This window comes from Lacerta agilis, chromosome 13 (genome assembly GCF_009819535.1).
Source record: "Lacerta agilis isolate rLacAgi1 chromosome 13, rLacAgi1.pri, whole genome shotgun sequence".
Classification (NCBI taxonomy): Eukaryota; Metazoa; Chordata; class Lepidosauria; order Squamata; family Lacertidae; genus Lacerta; species Lacerta agilis.
Genome location: NC_046324.1, coordinates 15,765,939 through 15,788,528, shown reverse-complemented (window position 1 = coordinate 15,788,528; position 22,590 = coordinate 15,765,939). Strand labels below are relative to the sequence as shown.

Sequence of the window (22,590 nt, the reverse complement as noted above, 5' to 3'; positions counted from 1 at the left end):
AAATTTTTAAAAAATCAGATTTTATTTTATTTTTTGTAAAAAAAAAAACACATTGATTTTTATCCACCCTGATTTGAACCCGCTTATGCATGGTAGTGTTCAGATCAGAGATGGGGCAAGGTGCCTTCCCCTGATGCTCATTAACATTTTGGTTCTTCTATCCATGCAACCCGTGTGGAACTCCTATTCATCAAACAGCCACCTGCACTTGTGCACTCTTCTGCGCATGTGTCTCAAGGGTCCACATTGCCACTTAATCCACATCCAGTTTTCCAACCTTAGACTACATAGTGATGTGATTTGCAATAAGGAAGACAAGCTCATATGGGCTGTTACCGCTGGCCAGTGGTCATATTTGCACGGTGAGGAAAAGAGTGTTAATTGCTTGATATGTGGAAGCTAAAGAATTCAGTAACTTTGCCAACGTGCTGATTTAATTTTAGCAGAGCAATTGAGTTAACAAATTGGCAAAAGGGTGGAATTACGATGAGCAAAGAACTGATGTCATGCTCTCACTCTGCGTTCGAGTGAAGGCTGTGGTTCTTTCAAGTGTGGGGTGTGCCTGTTCCTTTGATTTACACAGCTCTGCCTGCGCATTTCTTTAGTTAAGTATATTTAATTAGAAATATAATTTTTAAAATGCCAATGTGTTACATCCCTATTTAGGTAGTTAAGATTTAATCTTATACGCTATCCAGGTGTTCATCTTTTGAGTGAAATCAGTGAATGAACTGGGAGGAAGGGAGATGAACACACTTTCTCCATCCTATGCCACCATCTGCCCTAGGGAGTCTGTTCTAATTGTATACTGGTTATTGAACTAGTGGCTTAATTCAATCATCACGTCAAACCATGGTGAAGGAAGCTTTAAGGTTTGGCATTATGCCTGATATAGAAATGATAAATAATAATAATAATAATAATAATAATAATAATACCACAGTTTGCAGTTGGCCAACAAATTCAAATTGAAAATGGTGGCTTGAAGTAGGTTTGCAAACCATGGTTTGGCTTGATTCCTGAATTAACAAACTATAGTTAAGGCTGTTGCTCCATTTCCAGATGTCACTGCAACCTAGAGAACCAAGTGCTGATTAGAGAGAGAACAGAAGCAGACAAGCAGTTGTAAGCCATGTTTAGGGTGCTTAACTATGGTTAGCACAAACTGTGGTTCAGTGTGACGACTTAATTGAGCTAGTGCTGCCACAAAAGTCTCTAAATGAGAACTTTGGGCTCAAAATTGAGAGGGGCATAATTCAGCCTCCCACTCCAAACTGAGGCAATGTTGAGGAGCATGAAAAATTATTTGGATGTTCGTAATGGTTTATACATGGAAGGGATAACATAATTTGAAGATGGGTGTAGTTTGGCCTTACTGTGGCAATAGCAACAGTCCTCTTGAGTTGTTTTTTTTTTAATGCTTCCTTTGAGCTCTGTCAATCACAAACTTAATGACATAATACAAGTGTGGTTTATTTCCATTTAGGAATGGCCTTGGCCCGGTGAAAGAAGGAGAGGCCCAATATGCTGTGGTTCATTGTACTGGTTACATCAAAGCCTGGCCTCCGGCAGGTAAAATAGGCAAGGCACATATTTAATTCTTTCTATATGAATCTTTTTTGTTTGGGGAGTGTCTCCTTATGTTCTGCTGAAATGGACGGGCGCATATCCATGCCTAGACAGCCTTATCCCTCTGACCACTCATCATTGTCCCACTCCCACTCCCTGGGCTCTGAGCCTTCTTCCCTTGCGGGTTCCCCAGCTGGTTCCTCCCACCATTCCTCCGTACCCAACCAGCCCATAACATCCCACTTTGGCTTCCATCAAGGGCCCCTGCTAATCATAATAATGTTGTTTGGTGGGGTAGTTGACTTTTGTGGGGAGTGTTGCTTTTTTGGGGTCTATGTTATATTTGTTTTGGATTACTATAGGTGTTTTGGGGAGAGGGTTCTAAGCTTCACCTTCTGTGAAATGGCAATTTCTTGGTGCTCACGACAGTTTATTAGATTTCCAGATGTGCCCCACGGCTCCCAAAAGGGTTGGGTGCCCCCTGGGTCTAGGGGATGTTCTCAGGAAGTACAAGGGCTTTCATAGCCAAATGTCCCCAATTTATTTCTGCAGGTTGAATCTAGGCAGGTGTTACAGCCCAACTTAAGAGTGTAACCCACCCCAATGCTGCTTATTCCCAAGGCTGCCAGCTTGTTTTGGTTCCCAAGGTGGAGGGAGCTTACCTGGGGCTCCAGGCAAGCAGTAGCAGCAGCGCAGCATCTCCTTGTGGGATGAAAGTAGCCTCTTTCCCCCATGCTGCTTCCAAAACCATGTTCAGTCGTTCAGTCGTGTCCGACTCTTCGTGACCCCATGGACCAGAGCACGCCAGGCACACCTATCCTTCACTGCCTCTCGCAGTTTGGCCAAACTCATGTTAGTAGCTTCGAGAACACTGTCCAACCATCTCATCCTCTGTCGTCCCCTTCTCCTTGTGCCCTCCATCTTTCCCAGCATCAGGGTCTTTTCTAGGGAGTCTTCTCTTCTCATGAGGTGGCCAAAGTACTGGAGCCTCAACTTCAGGATCTGTCCTTCTAGTGAGCACTCAGGGCCGATTTCCTTGAGAATGCATAGGTTTGATCTTCTTGCAGTCCATGGGACTCTCAAGAGTCTCCTCCAGCACCATAATTCAAAAGCATCAATTCTTCGGCGATCAGCCTTCTTGATGGTCCAGCTCTCACTTCCGTACATTACTACTGGGAAAACCATAGCTTTAACTATACGGACCTTTGTCAGCAAGGTGATGTCTTTGCTTTTTAAGATGCTGTCTAGGTTTGTCATTGCTTTTCTCCCAAGAAGCAGGCGTCTTCTAATTTCGTGACTGCTGTCACCATCTGCAGTGATCATGGAACCCAAGAAAGTGAAATCTCTCACTGCCTCCATTTCTTCCCCTTCTATTTGCCAGGAGGTGATGGGACCAGTGGCCATGATCTTAGTTTTTTTGATGTTGAGCTTCAGACCATATTTTGCGCTTTCCTCTTTCACCCTCATTAAATCTATTAAAACCATAGATTCTTGCAATGTCTTAACATTGCAACATCTCCTTCCTCTTGGGACTGGTGGGGAGTGAACTTCAGCTCCCAATATCACTGCCTGAAAATGCCAATGGCAAAGGGTGATGGGAGTTGTACTTTGGAATCTGAGCTGTTACACACACACACACACACACCCTTTGAGCAGGGATGTATTGGCAGGCAAGTGAATGGGGAAAGAATTGGGCCTGGAGGTGGCAATGGGAAATCAGTTTGGACAGTGAAACGTGACCAGAGTGGAGAAGGAATTGAGCTGATGGGTGGGGGCCCTCGATTGGCCCAATCAAACATTGAACACCCCTCTCCCCAAAGGGTTTTTGATGTTTGATTGGGCCCCCACGAAGGACTCGTTTTTCAGGGCAAACAGCCTGCAGCTCACCCATCCTTATGGGCAGGTCAGCTCTCGTCATCCGCAGTCCGGTCCAAGCTTTCAGATGGGCTCAGTAGGGTTTTTCTTTGGAAAAAATCTGGCATTCCAATGGGATATTGCAATGCATGCAAAGGAAAGAGGCAGTCCAGCTGCACAGCCATGCCTTGGCCCTCTGTCCCCAGCCAGCAGCCACCTCTGATGCTGAACTGGTGTGGAAATGCAGAAGTTTGGGATCTAGCTATGGTCGCAATTCACACCATGCAAAGCCCTGTAACAGTCATGGGTTCGCCACCCCCCAAAGAATCCTGGGAACTGTAGTTAAGGGCACTCCCACACACTGAGCTGCATTTCCCATCACCCGTAATAAACTACAGTTCCCAGGATTCTGTGGTATAGGAGTGTTTTAAACGTATGGTGCAGATGTGGCTTAAGTTATAGTAGTTCAGGGATAGCCATCAGGTTGCTGTCGTAGATTTTTGGGGCTGCACTTCCCAGAATCCCTGAATGTCAGGTATGCTGGTTGGGAGTCGTAGTCCACAATCTCTGGAGGGGTACCCCACTGACCACTCCTTAATGAGACCATTCTGGAGGGAGAGGACTTAGGTAAATAAACACAAGGCTGCTGTTTCTTCAGCTTCTCGCTTGTCGTGGTTGACCTTGTTTCTTCAACACACAACAGCCATTTATCTCTGATGTCAAACCAGTTTTGGAACTGAGTGGCACTTCACAGGCAGCTTGTGATAACAGCATTTGTGGGGGGGGGGGGCAGTGCTGATGATGAAGAGCATTGCAATTTGGCCAGAACAGGTAACTTCTGTGTCTCCTTCTAGACAGTTCAAAAGCACCCAGTTCAAATTCAGTGAGAGTTTTGCTTTGCAATTTGCTTCAGAACTGTTGCTTTTGAGCATAAACCCCCCCCCCCCCAGGACGTCCTGTTCCCTCTCAGTCTGACTCAGTACAAGACAGTGCCCTGTGTTCTGGCCGAAACACACTAGGGAAGGTGCTGTAGCTCAGTGGATAGAGCATCAGCCTTGCATGCAGAAGGTCCCAGGTTCAATCCCTGGCATTTCCAGATAGGGCTAGGAGTATCCTCTCTCTGAAACGCTGGAGAGCCACTGCCAATCAGGGTAGACATCACTGAGCTAGATGAGCCAATGGCATGACTCGGTATAAGGGAGTTTCCAATGTTCTGGCTGAACCACATTGGGTATCAATAGGAATGCAGTACTCTTCAGCATCTTGAGATGAGTTCTGCTTTTTTCTGTTTCCCATCAGATGCTTCCCTTTTGTGTGTCTGTGTATGTACATTTTAGAATAACAGAAGAATATAATTTGTAGAGTTGGAAAGGGACCATGAGGGTCATCCAACCCCTTGCAATTCAGGAATGTTTTGCCCAACGTGGGGCTCAAACCCATGACCCTGAGATTAAGAGTCTCAGGACAACAACAATTATTATTATTATTATTATTATTATTATTATTATTATTATTAATTATATACCTTCCTTTGAACAAGGATCACAAGGCGGTTTACAATGTACAAACACAAAAACACATAACACAGTAACAAACAAACAACAATAAGGAGACAAAGACAGAAATAGTTTAAAAGGTCATGGATTGTTCAGTTAGCCAAAGTAGCTTTTTGGAGCCTAGGCATTATAACCTCTGCAGTAAGTCAATCCTGTTTTGAATGAGGGCTTCTGGGAATGACATTTCTTTTCCCCTTTCTTGGTCCATTGCACTGTTCAAAACACACACACACACCAGTAACTCAATCGCTCGCATGGGAATATTTCCATATGGGAAAATGTGAAAAACAACAGGAGACCAAGAGGAGAATCCAGCATTGTTAAGGGGTGGTTTGGCTGACCTTACCACTTGGATGAGCTGAGGAACTCATCTTCCCTCTGACAGCTCCTGCTGATATGAATCAGAACTGGAGTTATCTTGCCCTTTCGTTGCCTGAGTTTGAACATACCACAAACACAAACTGGTGGCGGCTTTCTTTTCTCTGCCCCCCCCTCCTCCCCGAAGAATGCAAATGCCCTCATCCCAATCACACTACAGCCATAGGCTCTCTTAGCCAATTTTAACTTATGGCTGTACATATTTCTGGTGGGTAGTGCTATATTCTCTTTTGCATCTTCTTGACAGTTTTAAAGATAGCTTGATTAGTGTGTGTGTGTGTGTGTGTGTGTGTGTGTGTGTGACTGTGTGTGCATGCACGTAGATGGCACACACAGTACGTTCTTCTGGCATTTCAGAAGCCTCTTAAACCAAACGAACCTAATTCACATCACATGGCTGCCGTGTGTGCTGCAGCTATGGAAAGTGCGGTGGGGCAGGGGGAGGTCAGAACCCTTCCTTTGTGCTTCCAGCTGGCACTTAAGAAGATGGTTGGGTTATTGTAAATCACAAAACCGTTTCAATTTCGCTTTTGGATTACAGTACTGTAAATAACAAAAAAAACAACAACACCCACCATTTAAACTGGTTTTAAAAGAAAAGGTCGGCAAAACAATAGGCACACAGGAAGCAGCCTTTGTACCAAGTAAGCCTTTTTGTCTATCCAGCTACTATTCTTTACTCTGGCTGGCAGCAGCTGTCCAGGATAAGAGGGCAGGGGTCCTTCCCATGGCCTACTACCTGATCATTTTAACTGAGATGCCGGGGATTGATCCCAGGTCCTTCTGTATTCAAAGCAGGTGTTCTGTCGCCCATGTAACTCAGTGTTACATACTACAGCTGGCAGCAGATCTTCTGTGTTTCAGGACTGGGGTCTCTCTCAGCCCTTCCAGGAGATGTCAGGGGTTGAACCTGGAGCCTTCTGCATGTCAAGCAGGTGTTCTAACCACTGAGCTACAGCTTTTCCCAGAAGCTGCTTTATACCAAGTCAGACCAGTGATCCCCCTAGCTCAGTATTGCCTGCACTGACTGGCAGCAGCTTCATGGGGTTTCAGACAGTCTTTCCCATATTTTCTTCCTTGGTCCTTTTAGCAGGGTGGAATATGGGATATTCTGCATGCTGTGGTCTTTTACCAGTGTTCAGCCAATAATCATGGACCATACCTGAAACTTTATATCAATCCCGGAAATTGCGTCTGCACATGTCCACACCGCCGGAAATCGCTTCTGTGCATGCCCAGACGCCGGAAATTGCGCATGCGCAGAAGCTGTTTTCGGAGTCTGGGCATGCGCAGACACGGTTTCATGTATCTGCGTGTGCGCAGATGCCATTTCTGGCACCACTTGGCGAGTCCCAATGCTGTGCCGGACTTGCCAAGCGGGCAGCTTGTGGGCCGTTAAAACGGTCTTCGTGGGCCGCATCCAGCCCATGGGCCGGAGGTTGCCGGCCCCTGGTCTTGGTGGAACACTTAATGTTTTTTTCTGCCTGTTACCTCAATTGGAATGTGTTGTGATCCTGTATGATAGTTAATCATATTTCCTCTGCTTCCTTTATTTCTTATATATTGTGTTTCATTGTATTCGAACCGTGATACAATGGAAGGAATAAAAGCAATGAAATACAATTAAAAAGTCATTATGAATATTTAATGCGAGGGCTGTAGAAGAAGAAGAAGAAGAGTTTGGATTTGATATCCCACTTTTCACTACCCGAAGGAGTCTCAAAGCGGCTAACATTCTCCTTTCCCTTCCTCCCCCACAACAAACACTCTGTGAGGTGAGTGGGGCTGAGAGACTTCAGAGAAGTGTGACTAGCCCAAGGTCACCCAGCAGCTGCATGTGGAGGAGCGGAGACGCGAACCCGGTTCCCCAGATAACGAGTCTACCGCTCTTAACCACTACACCACACTGGCTCCCTGTGCCGTCTCCCATCTTCAGCCACAAATCCTCAGACCCTCCAGGTCCACCTAAATCAGAGTTTCCCAAACTTGGGTTTGCTGCTGGTTTTGGACTACAATTCCCATCATCCCTGACCGCTGGCCCTGCTAGCTAGTGATGATGGGAGTTGTAGTCCAAAAATAGCTGGTGGGCCAGGTTTGGGAAACCCTGATCTAAACGAAACTTGCAGACAACTGGTGTTGTGTGGACTATAGTTTGGGAACCCTTGGTTCTCGTCAAAAGGGACAAGCAGAAATTGGAATAAAAGCCCATTTGGTTGCTAAATCCACAGAAGCAGCCTAGGTTCGAAGCTTAGCTAGCTAGCAATCAATCAATTGCAAGTGCTGACCGTCTTGTCAACAGCCTCATCCCACTTCCTTCAGTCCGGCTACTGGTGAGTTGAAGTTGGGCCAGATTAAGGGGGTAGCTCTGCCTGCTTATCATAAGGATACTCCCACCCCTGGTTGCAGGAGGGTAGTTTTGGGAGCAAGTGCTTACATTTACTTAAAAAGTTATCAGGCAACTATGCCACTCCAGCAGCAGCAGCCAAGAAAAATATTGACTTCTGATGTTCCATGCCAATGTGAGTCTTCTCTGTCCCACCTTTTGCCTCAGAACCATTTCGCTGCTGGCGTGGGCTAGAAATGTACGGCTGGGAAGATGAAATGAAGTGAAGGCTAATAAAAGCCGTGTTTTCAGGGGGCATGCAGCCTTTTGGGTGGGGGAGAGCCTCCAAAGTCCCTTTCTCTCCAAGAACTTCATTGGGGAATATTTTTTTGCGCTTTCCATCTTTAGGGGAAGCCATTGGGGCCTTTATGAAACCTGATGACACTGTGCATATGCTCCTCGCAGACCTACAGTATTTTCATGCCTAGCAACCCGGGCAGGTTTCAAGCTTAAGGCAAGGACAAAGGCTATCCATGCCTAACAGGCCTGGAAGCCATGTTTCTATTCCTGTGCTTTGATGAATCTCGGCCCTTTCGCCCTGGTGAGTGGAGAATCTTGGCCAGGTCCAAGAGGTCCAAAAATAATCAAGACTTTGAATGCTTCCTTGGACTGGGTGTTACTTAAAACAGGGCTGAACTTTGCAACTTTACAACCCTACTTTGCCTTGTATATGTATCAGAGTCTGTGGGTCCTTACTTTACTGTAAATCAGAGGGTGGGGAGCCTTTTTCAACCAAGAGTTGCATTCACTTCTGGGCAACATTCTGGTGACCGCATGCCAGTAGAGGGCACGGCCAGAGGCAAATTGAGGGTAGCAAAGATTGCAAATTTTACCTTTGCAAATTTTACCTTTGCAGGCAGTGGGTGGTGCTGTGGGCTAAACCACTGAGCCTCTTGGGCTTGCTGATCGGAAGGTCGACGGTTCGAATCCCCGCAACAGGTGGAGCTCCTGTTGTTCTGTCCCAGCTTCTGCCAACCTAGCAGTTCAAAACCACACCAGTGCGAGTAGATAAATAGTTGCCACCGTGGCGGGAAGGCAGACAGCGTTTTCATTCGCTCTGGTTTCCGTCATGGTGTTCCTTTGCGCCAGAAGCAGTTTAGTCCTGCTGGCCACATGACCCAGAAAGCTGTCTGTGGACAAACGCCGGCTCCCTCGTCGGCCTGAAAAGCGAGACGAGTGCCACACCCAGTTGTTGCCCAGGGGTCCTTTACCTTTTTACCTTACAGGCAGCAAAAGGCATTATCAGAATTCAATGACACATTACAGCCAGGCAAAAATACTTGAAGGTGTGAAGCATGGCTGCTGAGGTGTGTGGCTTGGGGAGAGATGGTGTAGCTGTGAGGAGGAGGGTCTGCCCTGGAGTTTTCCAAGGGCCTGACGGAGGGGCTTGCAGGGCTGCATTTGGCTCCTGGGCTCAAGGTTCACCACCCCTGCCATAAATTGCTCAGAAGAAGGAAGCTGGCCTTTTTGACTGTGTAGCTTTTAGCAACGTTGCCTGCACACCATACATTTAAAGCACGTGAGTCGTCCCCCCCAAAGAACCCTGGGAGCCGTAGTTTACCACCACAGAGCTACAGCTCCCAGCACCTTAACAAACTACGCCCCCAGAGATTCTTTGTGGGAAACCATGTGCTTTACATGTATGGTGCGTATGCAGCCCAGGAGTCCCGTGGTGACGTGTTAATTCCCTAGCCTGCCCCCCCAGCACACAAAATAAAATTAAGCGCAGAGGAAATTGAATTTGTTCATCTTCTTCTGCCTTGTAATAAAACTACAGCTGTTAAGTTCAGGTATGGAGAGCAGCAAAAGGCTGGCTTTGGCTTGCTTTGCGGGAAACTTTAGAACAACCTGTTCTGAACGCTGGAGCCAGTAACCATGAAAGCAGGCCCCAACATGGCCCCACCTCGCTGCTTCTCCTTGGATTCACACCAGAAAACCGAGGAATCCAAAGCAAGCTCCTCGTATCTGAATAGCTGTTGCTACTGTTCTTTGGAAGCTAAATATGTACAGCGTTTGTCTCTGAGGTATTTAGCGCAAGTAATTAATTTGAAACGTTCTCCTTTTGCATACCCTGCAAACTGGCCTGCAGTTTTCCAAAGCCTATCTCAGGCTTTTGAGAGCTTTTTCAGAGTCTCAGCTGGCTGCAAGGGGGGGAACTGCCAATGGCTACTTGCCATGATGGCTGTGTTCCACCTCCACTGTTGGAGGCATTGTGCCTCTGAATCCCAGCTACTAGGAATCACAAGCAGGGAGAGCAGTTGCTCTCAGGTTCTGCTTGTGGGTTTCCCATTGGGGCATCTGGTTGGCTACTGTAAGAACAGGATAGCAGACTAGATAGGCCTTTGGGCTGATCCAGCAGAGCTCTTTTTGTGTTCTTTAAGAAGGAAGCAGCAGATTTCCCTTCCATTAACTTCCTTATCGTAGCATCAGAGCCAGAGAACGTTTTTAGATATGTGGTCCTCCCCACCTTCAGTCCAAACTATACTGTTAATTCTGCACCAGGATCTCAGCTCTGTACTCTGCATGTGCCAGAGGTGATGCTTCCCTGCCGCCTCTTTTCTGGTGCTCCAATGAGCAGCCATTTTAATTTTCCAGAATGCGGAGGAGCACCCCAATGTACCATTGTGGGACATTAAAATAGATTCCTTTAGTGTTGCCATTTAAGTTTCCCACAGTGCCCCAGAACAACAAACCCGCCTAGTGTCCCTATTTTCCAGGGACAGTCATGGATTTTCAGAAGCCGTCTCGGTTTCTGATTTGATCCTGGAATGTCCCGCTTTTCCTTAGGACGTCCCTATTTTCATTGGTGATGTGTTGGAGCGTCTGGAATAGGACATCCCTGTTTTCATCTGAGAAATGTTGGAGGGGATGTCTCCATTTTCATCAAAGAAATGTTGGAGGGGACATCTCTATTTCCATCGGAGAATTGTTGGAGGATGTGGAATAGGAGGTCTTTGTTTTTCTCAGAGAAATGTTGGAGGGAATGGAACAATGCTACATCAGTGCGAGGCACTGTAAAAAGCTGAGATGGTAACTCCAAGTCACCTGGGACTCATCAGCAGGCTGCTGTCTTCTTAAGGGACTTCTGTTAAGGGGGACGCTGTGCTAAGGGCCCCCACAAACCTAGAGTTTGCCTTGTAGACCAAGCCTAGATCCTGACCTTTCATGACCAAAGTACTTGCATGTGCCCAGATCTGGCGTTGACCTCTCAGAGACTACCCTTTCCTCTATCCTCATCTCTCTATCTATTTTTTACGTGTTTCGCCTGCCAAACATTCCTCATGGTCCTATGCTATTTATTTATATAGTACCAAACAGATGTCTCCAAGCTAAATGAAACCAGACTTCTTTGTCTCAGAATCATCTAGATACACACTCAGCTTTCCAGCAGTACGGGAGGCAGCTAATAAGAGTTTCAGGGAAAGAAGAAGAAAACATTCCCCAACTCACCCACAGCAAAATACACTTAGCAGCAGGTTTTGGGGGAGTTAGGTAGAGGGTTGGTTTATCTCTCCCCCCCCCAACCTCTTCCCAAAGCTGAATGCGCCTGAGATCAGAGTCACAAGGACGCTTGTTCTAGCGAGCAAACAGATGACCTAATTTCACAGTCTTTCACCTCCTTTTGTCTGGAGGTCATTACGCTAGGGAGGGGCTCTTTGATTCCCTCCGTCCATTTTGAGAAAAAGGCTGGCACACTCCTTGAAGTCTTCCTCGTGGGTGGAAGGAGATGCAGAGCGTCGGCTCTTTTCCAGAACTACCTCATGATAATTACTTCAATCTCCGTGGCCACCTCTCTTGAGAAAAGCCCGCAAACCCTTTATATAAGGAATTTGGGGGTCATGTTTTGGGCATGCATGACCTAGTCAGTCAGTCATTATGCCTTGGCACAGGGACACAGGTGGGGGGCTGGCTGAGGGCAGATGGAGGTTGGTGGGACAGTGTCCCTTTCACCCTAATGGACCAGCCTCCAGTGGAGAGACCTGGGTTCAAATTTGGACTTAACTTTTATTTTTTGCAATGTTTTTTTTTTACCAGTTTTCAAATTATTATGGAACCATAGAGACAAGTCAACCATAACAAAAATTTAATAATGCATCCATTATTAGGGCAAGGCATACAAAACCTAAACATATTAAATAATAATACCCAGTCTTAAACCATGACAGCCATATTTCTCCAGATGGAGGCGCGGGGAGAGATACAGTATCTGTAAATCTGAAACTAAACTATATGAAATAAAATCCCACCATATTGAATAGAAACGATCAGGATTTTCCTGTCCCTTAGAGACCCGTAACTCACTTTTTTCTGCAATAACTGAATTCCAGAGATTTTTATACCATAAGGATATAGTCAGATTTTATAACTATTTCCACTGTTATGCTATAGAGATCCTGGCAGCTGCTAGCATCCAGTTCCTTATGGTGAAATATCTTCATAGTATCCTCACATACATTTAAAGCTCATTAAATAACCTTGACCCTCTCCCTACCCCACCCCCAAAAAAGATATCCTAACCTCCCTCACAGGGTTGTTGCGGGGATAAAATGGAAGGATAACCTCTGTTTCCTTGGAACTCCTCAAGGATAAAAATGTAATTAGTAGCATGCCTGAAAACCTTTCACAGTATGATGAGTTTCAGTGATTGACTTGGGCCACCGAACATTGAAAGCAGCATGGTACCATTTTAAACAGTCATGACTCTTCCGCCTGTGAGTTGTTAGGAGACCCCCCATATTCCCTTCACAGAACTACAATTCCCAGAGTTCCCTGTGAAAAGGGATTGATTGCTGAACCACTCTGGAAATTATAGCTCTGTGAGGGGAAAAGTAGGGATGCCATATTTTGAAGAGCAAAAAAGAGAACACATTTCTTGACTTTGAACTATGGATCTCTATGATGACTCTATGATTTTAAATACCCCTAGTATATGTAAGCTATAGAAGCTGTGATATATCACTAGTAGCAATGTTCTTAACTTTCAACAACAACAAAATAGTACTGTAATAATAATACATTTTGCCACATGAAAGTATTTGGGCTCACGTTCACATCTTTGTGAACATAAGTGTGCACTGAACAATTTATTAAACTGTTTAACCTGTACATATGGGTTCTCCTTAAGGGCAGAGGGGTGTTAACTCTTGCCCTCCCAGGCTCCTCTTGTAGCTGAGCCAGCATCCTTTTAGTTCAGCCACAAGAGAAGGGATTTACACAGTATGTGGCCTGTTTAAGATGCTACTCTGCTGTGATTCTCTGCTGCAGGCTAGCTTAGCCGGGTGCCTTAGATCCGAGTCTAATGCACCAGAAAAAAATTCTTGGGTTACCGTAAACAAAACAAAAGAAAAAACCTGGACATTTTGCCAATTTTTAAAAATCTGCCCAGACAGAAATTTTTATCCTGAAAAAGAGGTCGTATCCAGGAAAAAGAGGACCATGTGCCAACCAGACCTGAAAAAGAGGTCGTGTCCTGGAAAAAGAGGACACATGGCAACCCTAAAAAGGCGTCTCCTAACAACTCTCGGCACCTTTAACATACTGCAGCTCCCAGGATGCTTTGCAAGAAGTCACGACTGTTTATCATGCTTTAAATGTATGTTGTGAATGTGGCCTTGGCTGCCAAGGAGCTCTAGCATGTTTATGTGGAAAGGTTTTTCCTCTAGCTGAATGTAGGGTTTTGTTTTGTTTTTAACCCCATTGCCCTACAAAATAAACTTAAGTGAGTGTTAATTCTGCACCCCAGGAGGGAAATGTTTAAAATTGCCTCATGAAAACCCATACTCTTGTTATCCGGCTATTTCAGTAGGTTATTATAACATGCGTAATGCATGTTATGGTAGATTGTGAAACTGAGCACTGGGACATTAGTAGGAAGAGACGCCTTCTATGAAATGAGCCCTTTGTCCAGACCTTTGATCATCCGTTTGCTTTGTCTGCTTGGCTGGACATACTAACTTCGTATAAAATGTTGCATTAATCCTGCCCACGAAGTGCAGAAATGAAATGCCCCCATTCCTCAATATTTGTCGTTCTAAATTTAATTTTAAAAAGTTTTTGTTTCCCCTTCATCCCGCTCAATTAAGGGATCTCATATTTCTGAGAAGGAAATGAGTTTTTATGCAGTCCATATGATGTTTTTCCTAATCGGTTTTGTTCATCGCATAACAATTGATGGAAAATATTTGGTTGAGAGAAACTGTAAAGTGTGTGTGTAGGAAGTCTTATAAGTGTTAAAGCGAAGCCAAGACTAGTGTTCCCGTCCGGAGAGTTCCCAAGTGCACGTCGCACACAGAAAGACCCTCAACCCACCCAAGTGTCAATAAAATAAAAGCACATATTTCTTTTTCAGTTAATTCTCTCCAAATTGTCACTTTTTGTTTTGTGTCTAGCCATCCAGGTTCTGTTTTCCATCAGGACCGGCTCTACTATTAGAGTGAGGCAGTTGCTTCAGGCGGCAGATACTGGGAAGCAGCTGTGGCAGCCTTCTCTGTTCCTCCTATGCCCCCTGGCTATTCCCCTCCGTTGGAGATTTGAATTGTATGTGCCACAGAACCATCACCCTCACCCCCATCCCCATACTAGGAGAACATTATTATGACGTTGCTTGTTTTGAAGTAAGATTCAACTGAGGGGTGCCATCTTGTCCCATTACGTACTGATGTTCTGTGAAATCGTAAGGACTAGCAGCTTTCCCCCACTAAAAGCCAAGCTGCTTAGGATTTTGTGGGATCTATTGAATTTAGAAATGGACACCTTGCTCCAGAACTTGTGGCACATCTGTGTCATAGACAGAGCGTCCCCTGCCCCGTTTGCCTCAAGCAGCAAGATGTCTTGAGCTGGCCCTGTTTACCATTACTGCTTAACCAGTGTTTCTTTCGAGAGCCTTATAGTCCAGCAACCTGCATCTCCCATTTTTGTTTCAGTGACTTTTTACCCCACACAGAGCTACAGTTCCCTGTGACCTTAATAAATTAACAGTTCCCATGGTTCTTTTTGGGTGGGTATTGTGCTTTAAATGTATGGTGTGTAAACAGCCTAAGTAGCGGGAGATGGAGGAAACAATTGAACCAATTTGGGTAGGAAATTTAATGTTCACACACTCACCCACCCACCCACACCCCTCCTCTTCACCTCCATGTAAGCAGAAAACTAGCACAGCGTGGAACAGATTGATGTGCTAGCCACTCACAATACTCTTCAAAGACAAACACTCGTCGCCTCTAGCCTTTGACTACTCAAAGTATATTATCTACATTAGCCCAGCCATCTTTACAACAGCCCTGAAAATGTGCTCAATGATATTATCTCAATATTTGCAAATGGACGGGGACATTAGGAGATTGTGGAAGAACTGAGTGGCCAAAAATGGCAAAAGAAGACAGGTCTGCAAAAATAAAATAAAATAAAATTGCATGGACTAATCCATATTTAGAAATAGCTACTGCCATTTAAATAGAAGCACTACATACATACCCAAAACAGTAAGCCCCCTTCCACAATGACAACAAATTCTGCCCATTGCACGATATGCAAAATACCACACCCATATAGTGCTGTGAAATGGGGTGTATGGGGCTGGCATTTGGGTTCAACCTTGTTTCCAATATGAAATAATGGGCAGGCATCAGTCTTCCTGGTGTACCCATATATGTATGTATGCAAAATTATACATAACATTACAAAAGTGGTAATCCACCTTAAATCCTTGTTAATGTTCAAAAGTTACTTATTTACAGCTATCAGCCAGGAGAATAACGACTTTCCCCCCCCAAGCCAGAAATGTAAATGGTGGACTTTTACCAATAGTAGCACTTGAGTTGTGACTGGATTAATTTTTTTGGCATATATATTTGCTCTGAAAGGTTTAGCGAGTCTATTGAGTCATGAATTGATTAATACCAGACCAATTATTACTTGATTTCTTATGAGTTGTGCGTATGATGGAATAGCACAGCTAATAAATTTTCCAGCATGGTGTTGCTTTAATAGTATCTGCTACTTAGATTTAATCTACTCCCCCACCCCCACCCCCCGCCAGAGCTCCATCTATCGAAAACCTCATTTCTCAACAAGGTTTCAATTTTGGACATTTATTTATGTTTCTTTGCATTCACAGTAGGCAAACTGTGTTTTGAAAATGTCTGCCTGATCATTTGCACTGCACTCTCTCTGTTCGACGGACTTTGTTTGCCAGTGTGGTGTAGTGGTTAAGAGCGGTAGACTCGTAATCAGGTGAACCAGGTTTGCGTCTCCTCTCCTCCACATGCAGCTGCTGGGTGACCTTGGGCTAGTCACACTTCTTTGAAGTCTCTCAGCCCCACTCACCTCACAGAGTGTTTGTTGTGGGGGAGGAAGGGAAAGGAGAATGTTAGCCGCTTTGAGTCTCCTTCGGGTAGTGATAAAGCGGGATATCAAATCCAAACTCTTCTTCTTCTTCTTCTTCTTTAGTGAGCTCATCCCCTAGCCCAATCTGATTGGCTTTGTGGTGTAGTGATGTCATCCTGTTCACTATATGATTCCCCCACTGGCTGGGGAGCATACATGTGACTATACCGGGAAGATGACAGCTGCGCTAAGGCCGTGGTGATGAGAATAGTGCATGAGCAACAGCAGCAGGAAAATCTCTGATGCCAAACAATACTACAGTGGTACCTTGGTTCTCGAACTTAATCACATCAGACATTCAGCTTCTGAAAAATGTTTGCAAACCGGAACACTCACTTCCGGGTTTGCGGCATTCGGGAGCCGATTTGTTTGAGTACCAAGGTACCACTGTATATCACACCAGCTCACTAAACTTACCATTACGCCACATGGCTCCTCCTCTTCCAGAATTGCTACCCTCAGCAAGCATTCCACCTGGTCACAAAACATTCATGTAACTTTGAAGAATAACTGTCCTTTAGTTCTTGCTCTTCAACTTATGCCAAAGGCTCACACGTTTGCCAAGGCACTAGCTGTATAAGAGCACTGCTGGTTTGGCGGATTAGGCATTGGATTTTAGGGTAGGTTAGAAAGGTGGGGGGGGGAGGACTGGCCATCACTTCCCCCCAAATGGCTGAAGGGTACTTCGGTAAAGGAGTTTGGTGGGGCGTGGCCACTGTCCGGAGCCGTGGAAGGTGAGGGCCCCAGGCACGCCCCATGCCGGTGATCGCAGGGTGAGTCCCTAGCTGATGTGCAGCAGCAGGGGCTCACCCATCTGTGGTTAACCCTTCCCGGACTGCCAGCACGACGTACTGGAGTCGGATAGAGTCGGCTGATCCAATGCCTAAGCCAATACCGCTCAACATCCATAACCAATAAAGTTGTGGTCGTTTATTTGCCCAATTTGAACCTTACATATGGTGTCTTGTGTCTTCTTTCTCTGGGGGAGGGATCGGGTCCTTGACATGCAACCATTCCACCTGGTCACAAAACATTCATGTAACTTTGAAGAATAACTGTCCTTTACTTCTTGCTCTTCAACTTATGCCAAAGGCTCACACGTTTGCCAAGGCACTGCTGGATCAGATCGACGACCCAACTAGTCCAGCACCCTGTTCTCATAGGAGCCAACCAGATGCCTGTCGGAAACCCACATGTAGAACCTGCTGTTGTTACCTCTCAACCAGCTCCACCCATGCCAAATCTGCCAACGTGTATGTTGTTGCCCGATATTTAAGGGAGAGCATTGGGCAATGCCAGGGCCCCACAACCAGCAAGAGGGGCCACCAGACTTATAGTGCTCCAATTTCCACTTTGCACAGAATATTCAAAATTCAGATGCAAGAGAATTCTGTTTGCATGGCCTGGTTCTTCCAGGTGAGGGTGCTGTGCACATGGGGGCCCCAAATCCTCCCTCCCTCCTTCCCTTCCTCTCTCTATTACACACACACACACACACACACACACATACACTACTGCCCATATAGAAGAGATTAAAATACTTTGAATTGAATTTCTTTTCAAAATACTGGCTTGCTTTCTAATCCACTTGACTAATATGCCAAAGTATGTTTCTGAGTATGTTACCACAATTAAGGACAAAAGTGGAAAGGACCTAACAGAAGCAGAAGACATCAAGAAGAGGTGGCAAGAATACACAGAGGAACTATACCAGAAAGATATAGAGGTCTCATACACCCCAGGTAGTGTGGTTGCTGACCTTGAGCCAGACATCCTGGAGAGTGAAGTCAAATGGGCCTTAGAAAGCCTTGCTAACAACAAGGCCAGTGGAAGTGATGATATTCCAGCTGAACTATTTAAAATCCTAAAAGATGATGCTGTTAAGGTGCTACACTCAATATGCCAACAAGTTTGGAAAACTCAGCAGTGGCCAGAGGATTGGAGAAGATCAGTTTACATCCCAATCCCAAAGAAGGGCAGTGCCAAAGAATGCTCTAACTACCGCACAATTGCACTCATTTCACACGCTAGCAAGGTTATGCTTAAAATTCTACAAGGCAGGCTTAAGCAGTACGTGGACCGAGAACTCCCAGAAGTGCAAGCTGGATTTCGAAGGGGCAGAGGAACCAGAGACCAAATTGCAAACATGCACTGGATTATGGAGAAAGCTAGAGAGTTCCAGAAAAACATCTACTTCTGCTTCATTGACTACGCAAAAGCATTTGACTGTGTCGACCACAGCAAACTATGGCAAGTTCTTAAAGAAATGGGAGTGCCTGATCACCTCATCCATCTCCTGAGAAATCTGTATGTGGGACAAGAAGCTACAGTTAGAACTGGATGTGGAATAACTGATTGGTTCAAAATTGGGAAAGGAGTACGACAAGGCTGTATATTGTCCCCCTGCTTATTTAACTTATATGCAGAATTCATCATGCGAAAGGCTGGGCTGGATGAATCCCAAACCGGAATTAAGATTGCCGGAAAAAATATCAACAACCTCAGATATGCTGATGATACAACCTTGATGGCAGAAAGTGAGGAGGAATTGAAGAACCTTTTAATGAGGGTGAAAGAGGAAAGCGCAAAATATGGTCTGAAGCTCAACATCAAAAAAACTAAGATCATGGCCACTGGTCCCATCACCTCCTGGCAAATAGAAGGGGAAGAAATGGAGGCAGTGAGAGATTTCACTTTCTTGGGTTCCATGATCACTGCAGATGGTGACAGCAGTCACGAAATTAGAAGACGCCTGCTTCTTGGGAGAAAAGCAATGACAAACCTAGACAGCATCTTAAAAAGCAAAGACATCACCTTGCCGACAAAGGTCCGTATAGTTAAAGCTATGGTTTTTCCAGTAGTAATGTACGGAAGTGAGAGCTGGACCATCAAGAAGGCTGATCGCCGAAGAATTGATGCTTTTGAATTATGGTGCTGGAGGAGACTCTTGAGAGTCCCATGGACTGCAAGAAGATCAAACCTATCCATTCTCAAGGAAATCGGCCCTGAGTGCTCACTAGAAGGACAGATCCTGAAGTTGAGGCTCCAGTACTTTGGCCACCTCATGAGAAGAGAAGACTCCTTAGAAAAGACCCTGATGTTGGGAAAGATTGAGGGCACAAGGAGAAGGGGACGACAGAGGATGAGATGGTTGGACAGTATTCTCGAAGCTACTAACATGAGTTTGGCCAAACTGCGGGAGGCAGTGAAGGATAGGCGTGCCTGGCGTGCTCTGGTCCATGGGGTCACGAAGAGTCGGACACGACTGAACGACTGAACAACAACAACATGTTTCTGAGCAATTCATAACTCTTGTGCGACGTGAATCTAAGAAACTCTGGGGAATGGGGCTTTAAATAGCTTAGAATCACTCAAGCATTTGTAGGAAGTTTATGGCCCCAAAACACATTTTGGGTAATCTGATTAGTTAAAGATTTAGAAAACTAGTGGGCAGCTAATGTACCCAACATCGCCTGTTTGTGCAACCCCGAGGCACCAAAAATAGTATTCTGGAATGCCTTTCAATTCTTTTCATGTTTAGAACATAAAATCCTGTTTAAAAGGTTGGAAACACACAAAGCGTAATGAAACACCCACATATTTTTTCAGTTTGCTGGTTCCTTTTCGGTATGACAGAATATGTTGGTGATCCCTTTTTTTTTCTTTTTTTTTTTAAAGAAAATGCAGAGTTCTTGTTCTACAGTAAAAGCAAAAAAACAAAAACAAAAGTGCCCTAATGAAGCAAGTGTGATACACGAATGCACCCTGGGAGCAATCTTCATTGATCACAGCGATGCTTATTTCTGACCACGTCAGTTTGGCTTGCAAACTTCGGACGTCAACAAAATACATTAAACCAGCTGAAATGCAACAGCTAGCACTTAATTAAAATGAAAATAATTTTTGCGAAAATGTGTTGCTATATAAACTGCTAGCGTGAAGTGGGAACCCCATAAAAGAAAAGGAAATACCCAGCCTCTGCTGGATTATTTCCTTCGTTCCCTGACTTTCTCTGTGCTTATCTTAAACCAAAATAAACCTTGAAAGCCTCTTATCACCTTATTCACAGTGTACAAATGTTTTTTTTTAAAAAAACTGTGTAACAGTAAAATTATTATTATTATTATTTTGTTGTTGTTGTTGTTAGGAATGACTATACCAGAAGAAGATGCCGAGGTGGGACAAGGCAGCAAATATTGCCTGGTGGCAATTGGGAGGCTTCAGGTAAATGCTTTAAAATGTTTTCAAAGGTGTCTGTATGGTTTATGCCATGGACCACTGGAACTCCACATCAAATCTCACCTATGATGTGATCAACAGGCCTTCACAAGAGGTTGTCGAAATCCAACAGTGCCCTTTCAAATACCCTGATCATTAATCCTGCCTGTTTGAAAGTAAAGGCTTTCATACTCATTGCGTTGGCAGCAGTCGTTAACTTGTCCCTGATTATACAAAACAGGTGGCTTCATCCTTGGAGGGCAGCACCTTAGCTTGTGTGTGTGGAACTGTTATACTGGTGCTTCCACATGAGATGCAGTTAATTGTAAGACGAAGCTACTTTTCACATCAGGGGTCGGCAAGGCTTACCGGACATGGGCCGGATCACTCCCGCGGAGATCCTCCATGGGCCGGCGCAGTGTGATGCCGGAAATCGCATCTGTGCATGTCAGTGGCACTGGAAATTGCATCTGCGCATTCCCAGACGCTGGAAATCCCGCCTGTGCAGGTGTGATTCTGGGCTTCTGAGCATGCACAGAAGCGATTTCCGGTGCCGTGGACATGTGCAGACGCGATTTCCGGCAGCTGGGCATGCGCAGAAGCGATTTCCGGAGCCGCGGAAGAGAGTCCCCGCACCACACTGGTTTAGAGCAGCGCACAGGGGTGCACCAAGCGGGTGGCTCAGTTCGGGGTGATTCATGGGCCGCTTTTGGCCCATGGGCCGTAGGTTGGGGACCCCTGTTTTACATGGATTCTTCAGAAGATGTTTTATGCTGGCTGTTTTACTTGTGTTCTCGTTGTACTTCCACGTGAACCAACCACACAGTCCTGCCCAACCGATTTGCCATCATTCCCACCCCTTTCCTTTCCACTCCCATCTTTTAAACTTTAAGCTCAGGCGGCTGAGAGTGAATCTATGGGATGGATGTTTTATCATCTCTCTTGATCTTAACAACTTGAAGGTGGCCGTATTTTTTATTGAATTTTTGGTGGGGATGCTGCTTCTCAGTGTGGACCTCTGCAGCTGTGCTTAATTTGAAGCCCATTTCCCTAAACCTTCACTGTTCGCTGGGGAGAGGAGGGGGATGTTTGTGATTGTATTCCAAGTTCCTCCTCCTTTTGGCAGGCAGGGGGTCTTTTTTCAACACACTCTGTATTGCACAGTTCTCTGCGGTCAGAAATCACAAATGGAAAATGTTGCCGGTGCTACAGATTATGTTTGTGGTGAGTGTTCATTAGTGCATTGTACCATACATTACGTACCCAATTTTTCGATTGTCCGTACGGACGGATTGATAATAGCTATGTGCAGGTCCTTCTCCCAGCGGCAAAAATGAAGCCAAGGAACACAAAAGTACACCATGCTCTTCCTACACTCCTGCAACCTAACCCAAATCACATCCTCCTTATTGAGGACAAGCAGGGGGCTCAGCCTGAGAATCACCTCAATATTCATTTAATATTAAATAGTTATGTTGAAGTGCACATGCATTAAGCGGGGAAAGCAGGAAAAGGCTGGCACATTCTATACACAAATGACCGTGTTGCGTAAAAAATACCTTTCAAACACCACCCACTGCCCGCACAGGTTTTATAACCGTCAGCGATGTGTGTCACACAGTTGCATGATGAAGAAATGCACAATTACCCCTGAGTGACAGTTGCATTTGTGAAAAATATGAATACAGCATGTGGAGAACTAGCCTCATGCCAGGTAGGGGTTAAATGTTCTGACAGTTAGAACCCTCAGGGGCGGGCTTAGCCTGGGGTATAAAACACCCCTCCCAGTGGGCAGTAAGGCAGTTGAAGTGTGGGCAGGAGGAGGTAGTTAAGTGCGGGGAGTTAGAGTTGGAGTTGAAGTGTGAGTCAAGAGATAGAGCTGGGAGTTTAGAGTCTTAGGGTGGATGTTAGCAGAGAGGATAAAGAGATTGTGAAACGCGTTGTTATTGATATTTAGTTTACTATTAGAGGTATTAGGCCGGTAATATTTAGAGGTATTAGGCCGGTATAGGACAACTGTTTTTAGCTTATTGAACAACCTTTTATTTATCAGCAACCACAAGCTTTGTACGCAATAAACATCTTTTTAGTTCACAATATCCTCGTCTGTGGTGAATGGAGTAAGCAGGATCCAGCTAGTAGTCTGAAGGGCGGCAGCTGGGGACTGTTTGTCGTTGGTGCAGCACTCATAGACCGTAAAACGTCCGGGGGTGGGCTGTACAGGGCGAAGGGCCCGCGACATTAAAG

The 22,590-nt window shown here is 45.3% G+C and overlaps 1 protein-coding gene and 1 non-coding gene across 2 annotated transcripts in view; both read left to right on the top strand.

Annotated features, from left to right (window-relative positions):
• The window catches only part of ARNT2 (aryl hydrocarbon receptor nuclear translocator 2), a 141,539-nt gene that overhangs the window by 76,622 nt on the left and 42,327 nt on the right, over window positions 1-22,590 (top strand). The window contains exons 8-9 of the mRNA XM_033166824.1: window positions 1,487-1,572; window positions 20,273-20,349. Coding sequence (XP_033022715.1) covers window positions 1,487-1,572; window positions 20,273-20,349 — 163 coding nt within the window. The remainder of the gene's footprint in view (window positions 1-1,486; window positions 1,573-20,272; window positions 20,350-22,590) is intronic.
• TRNAA-UGC lies at window positions 4,447-4,519 on the top strand. The gene has a single exon. It is a non-coding gene; the product is annotated as a tRNA-Ala (tRNA).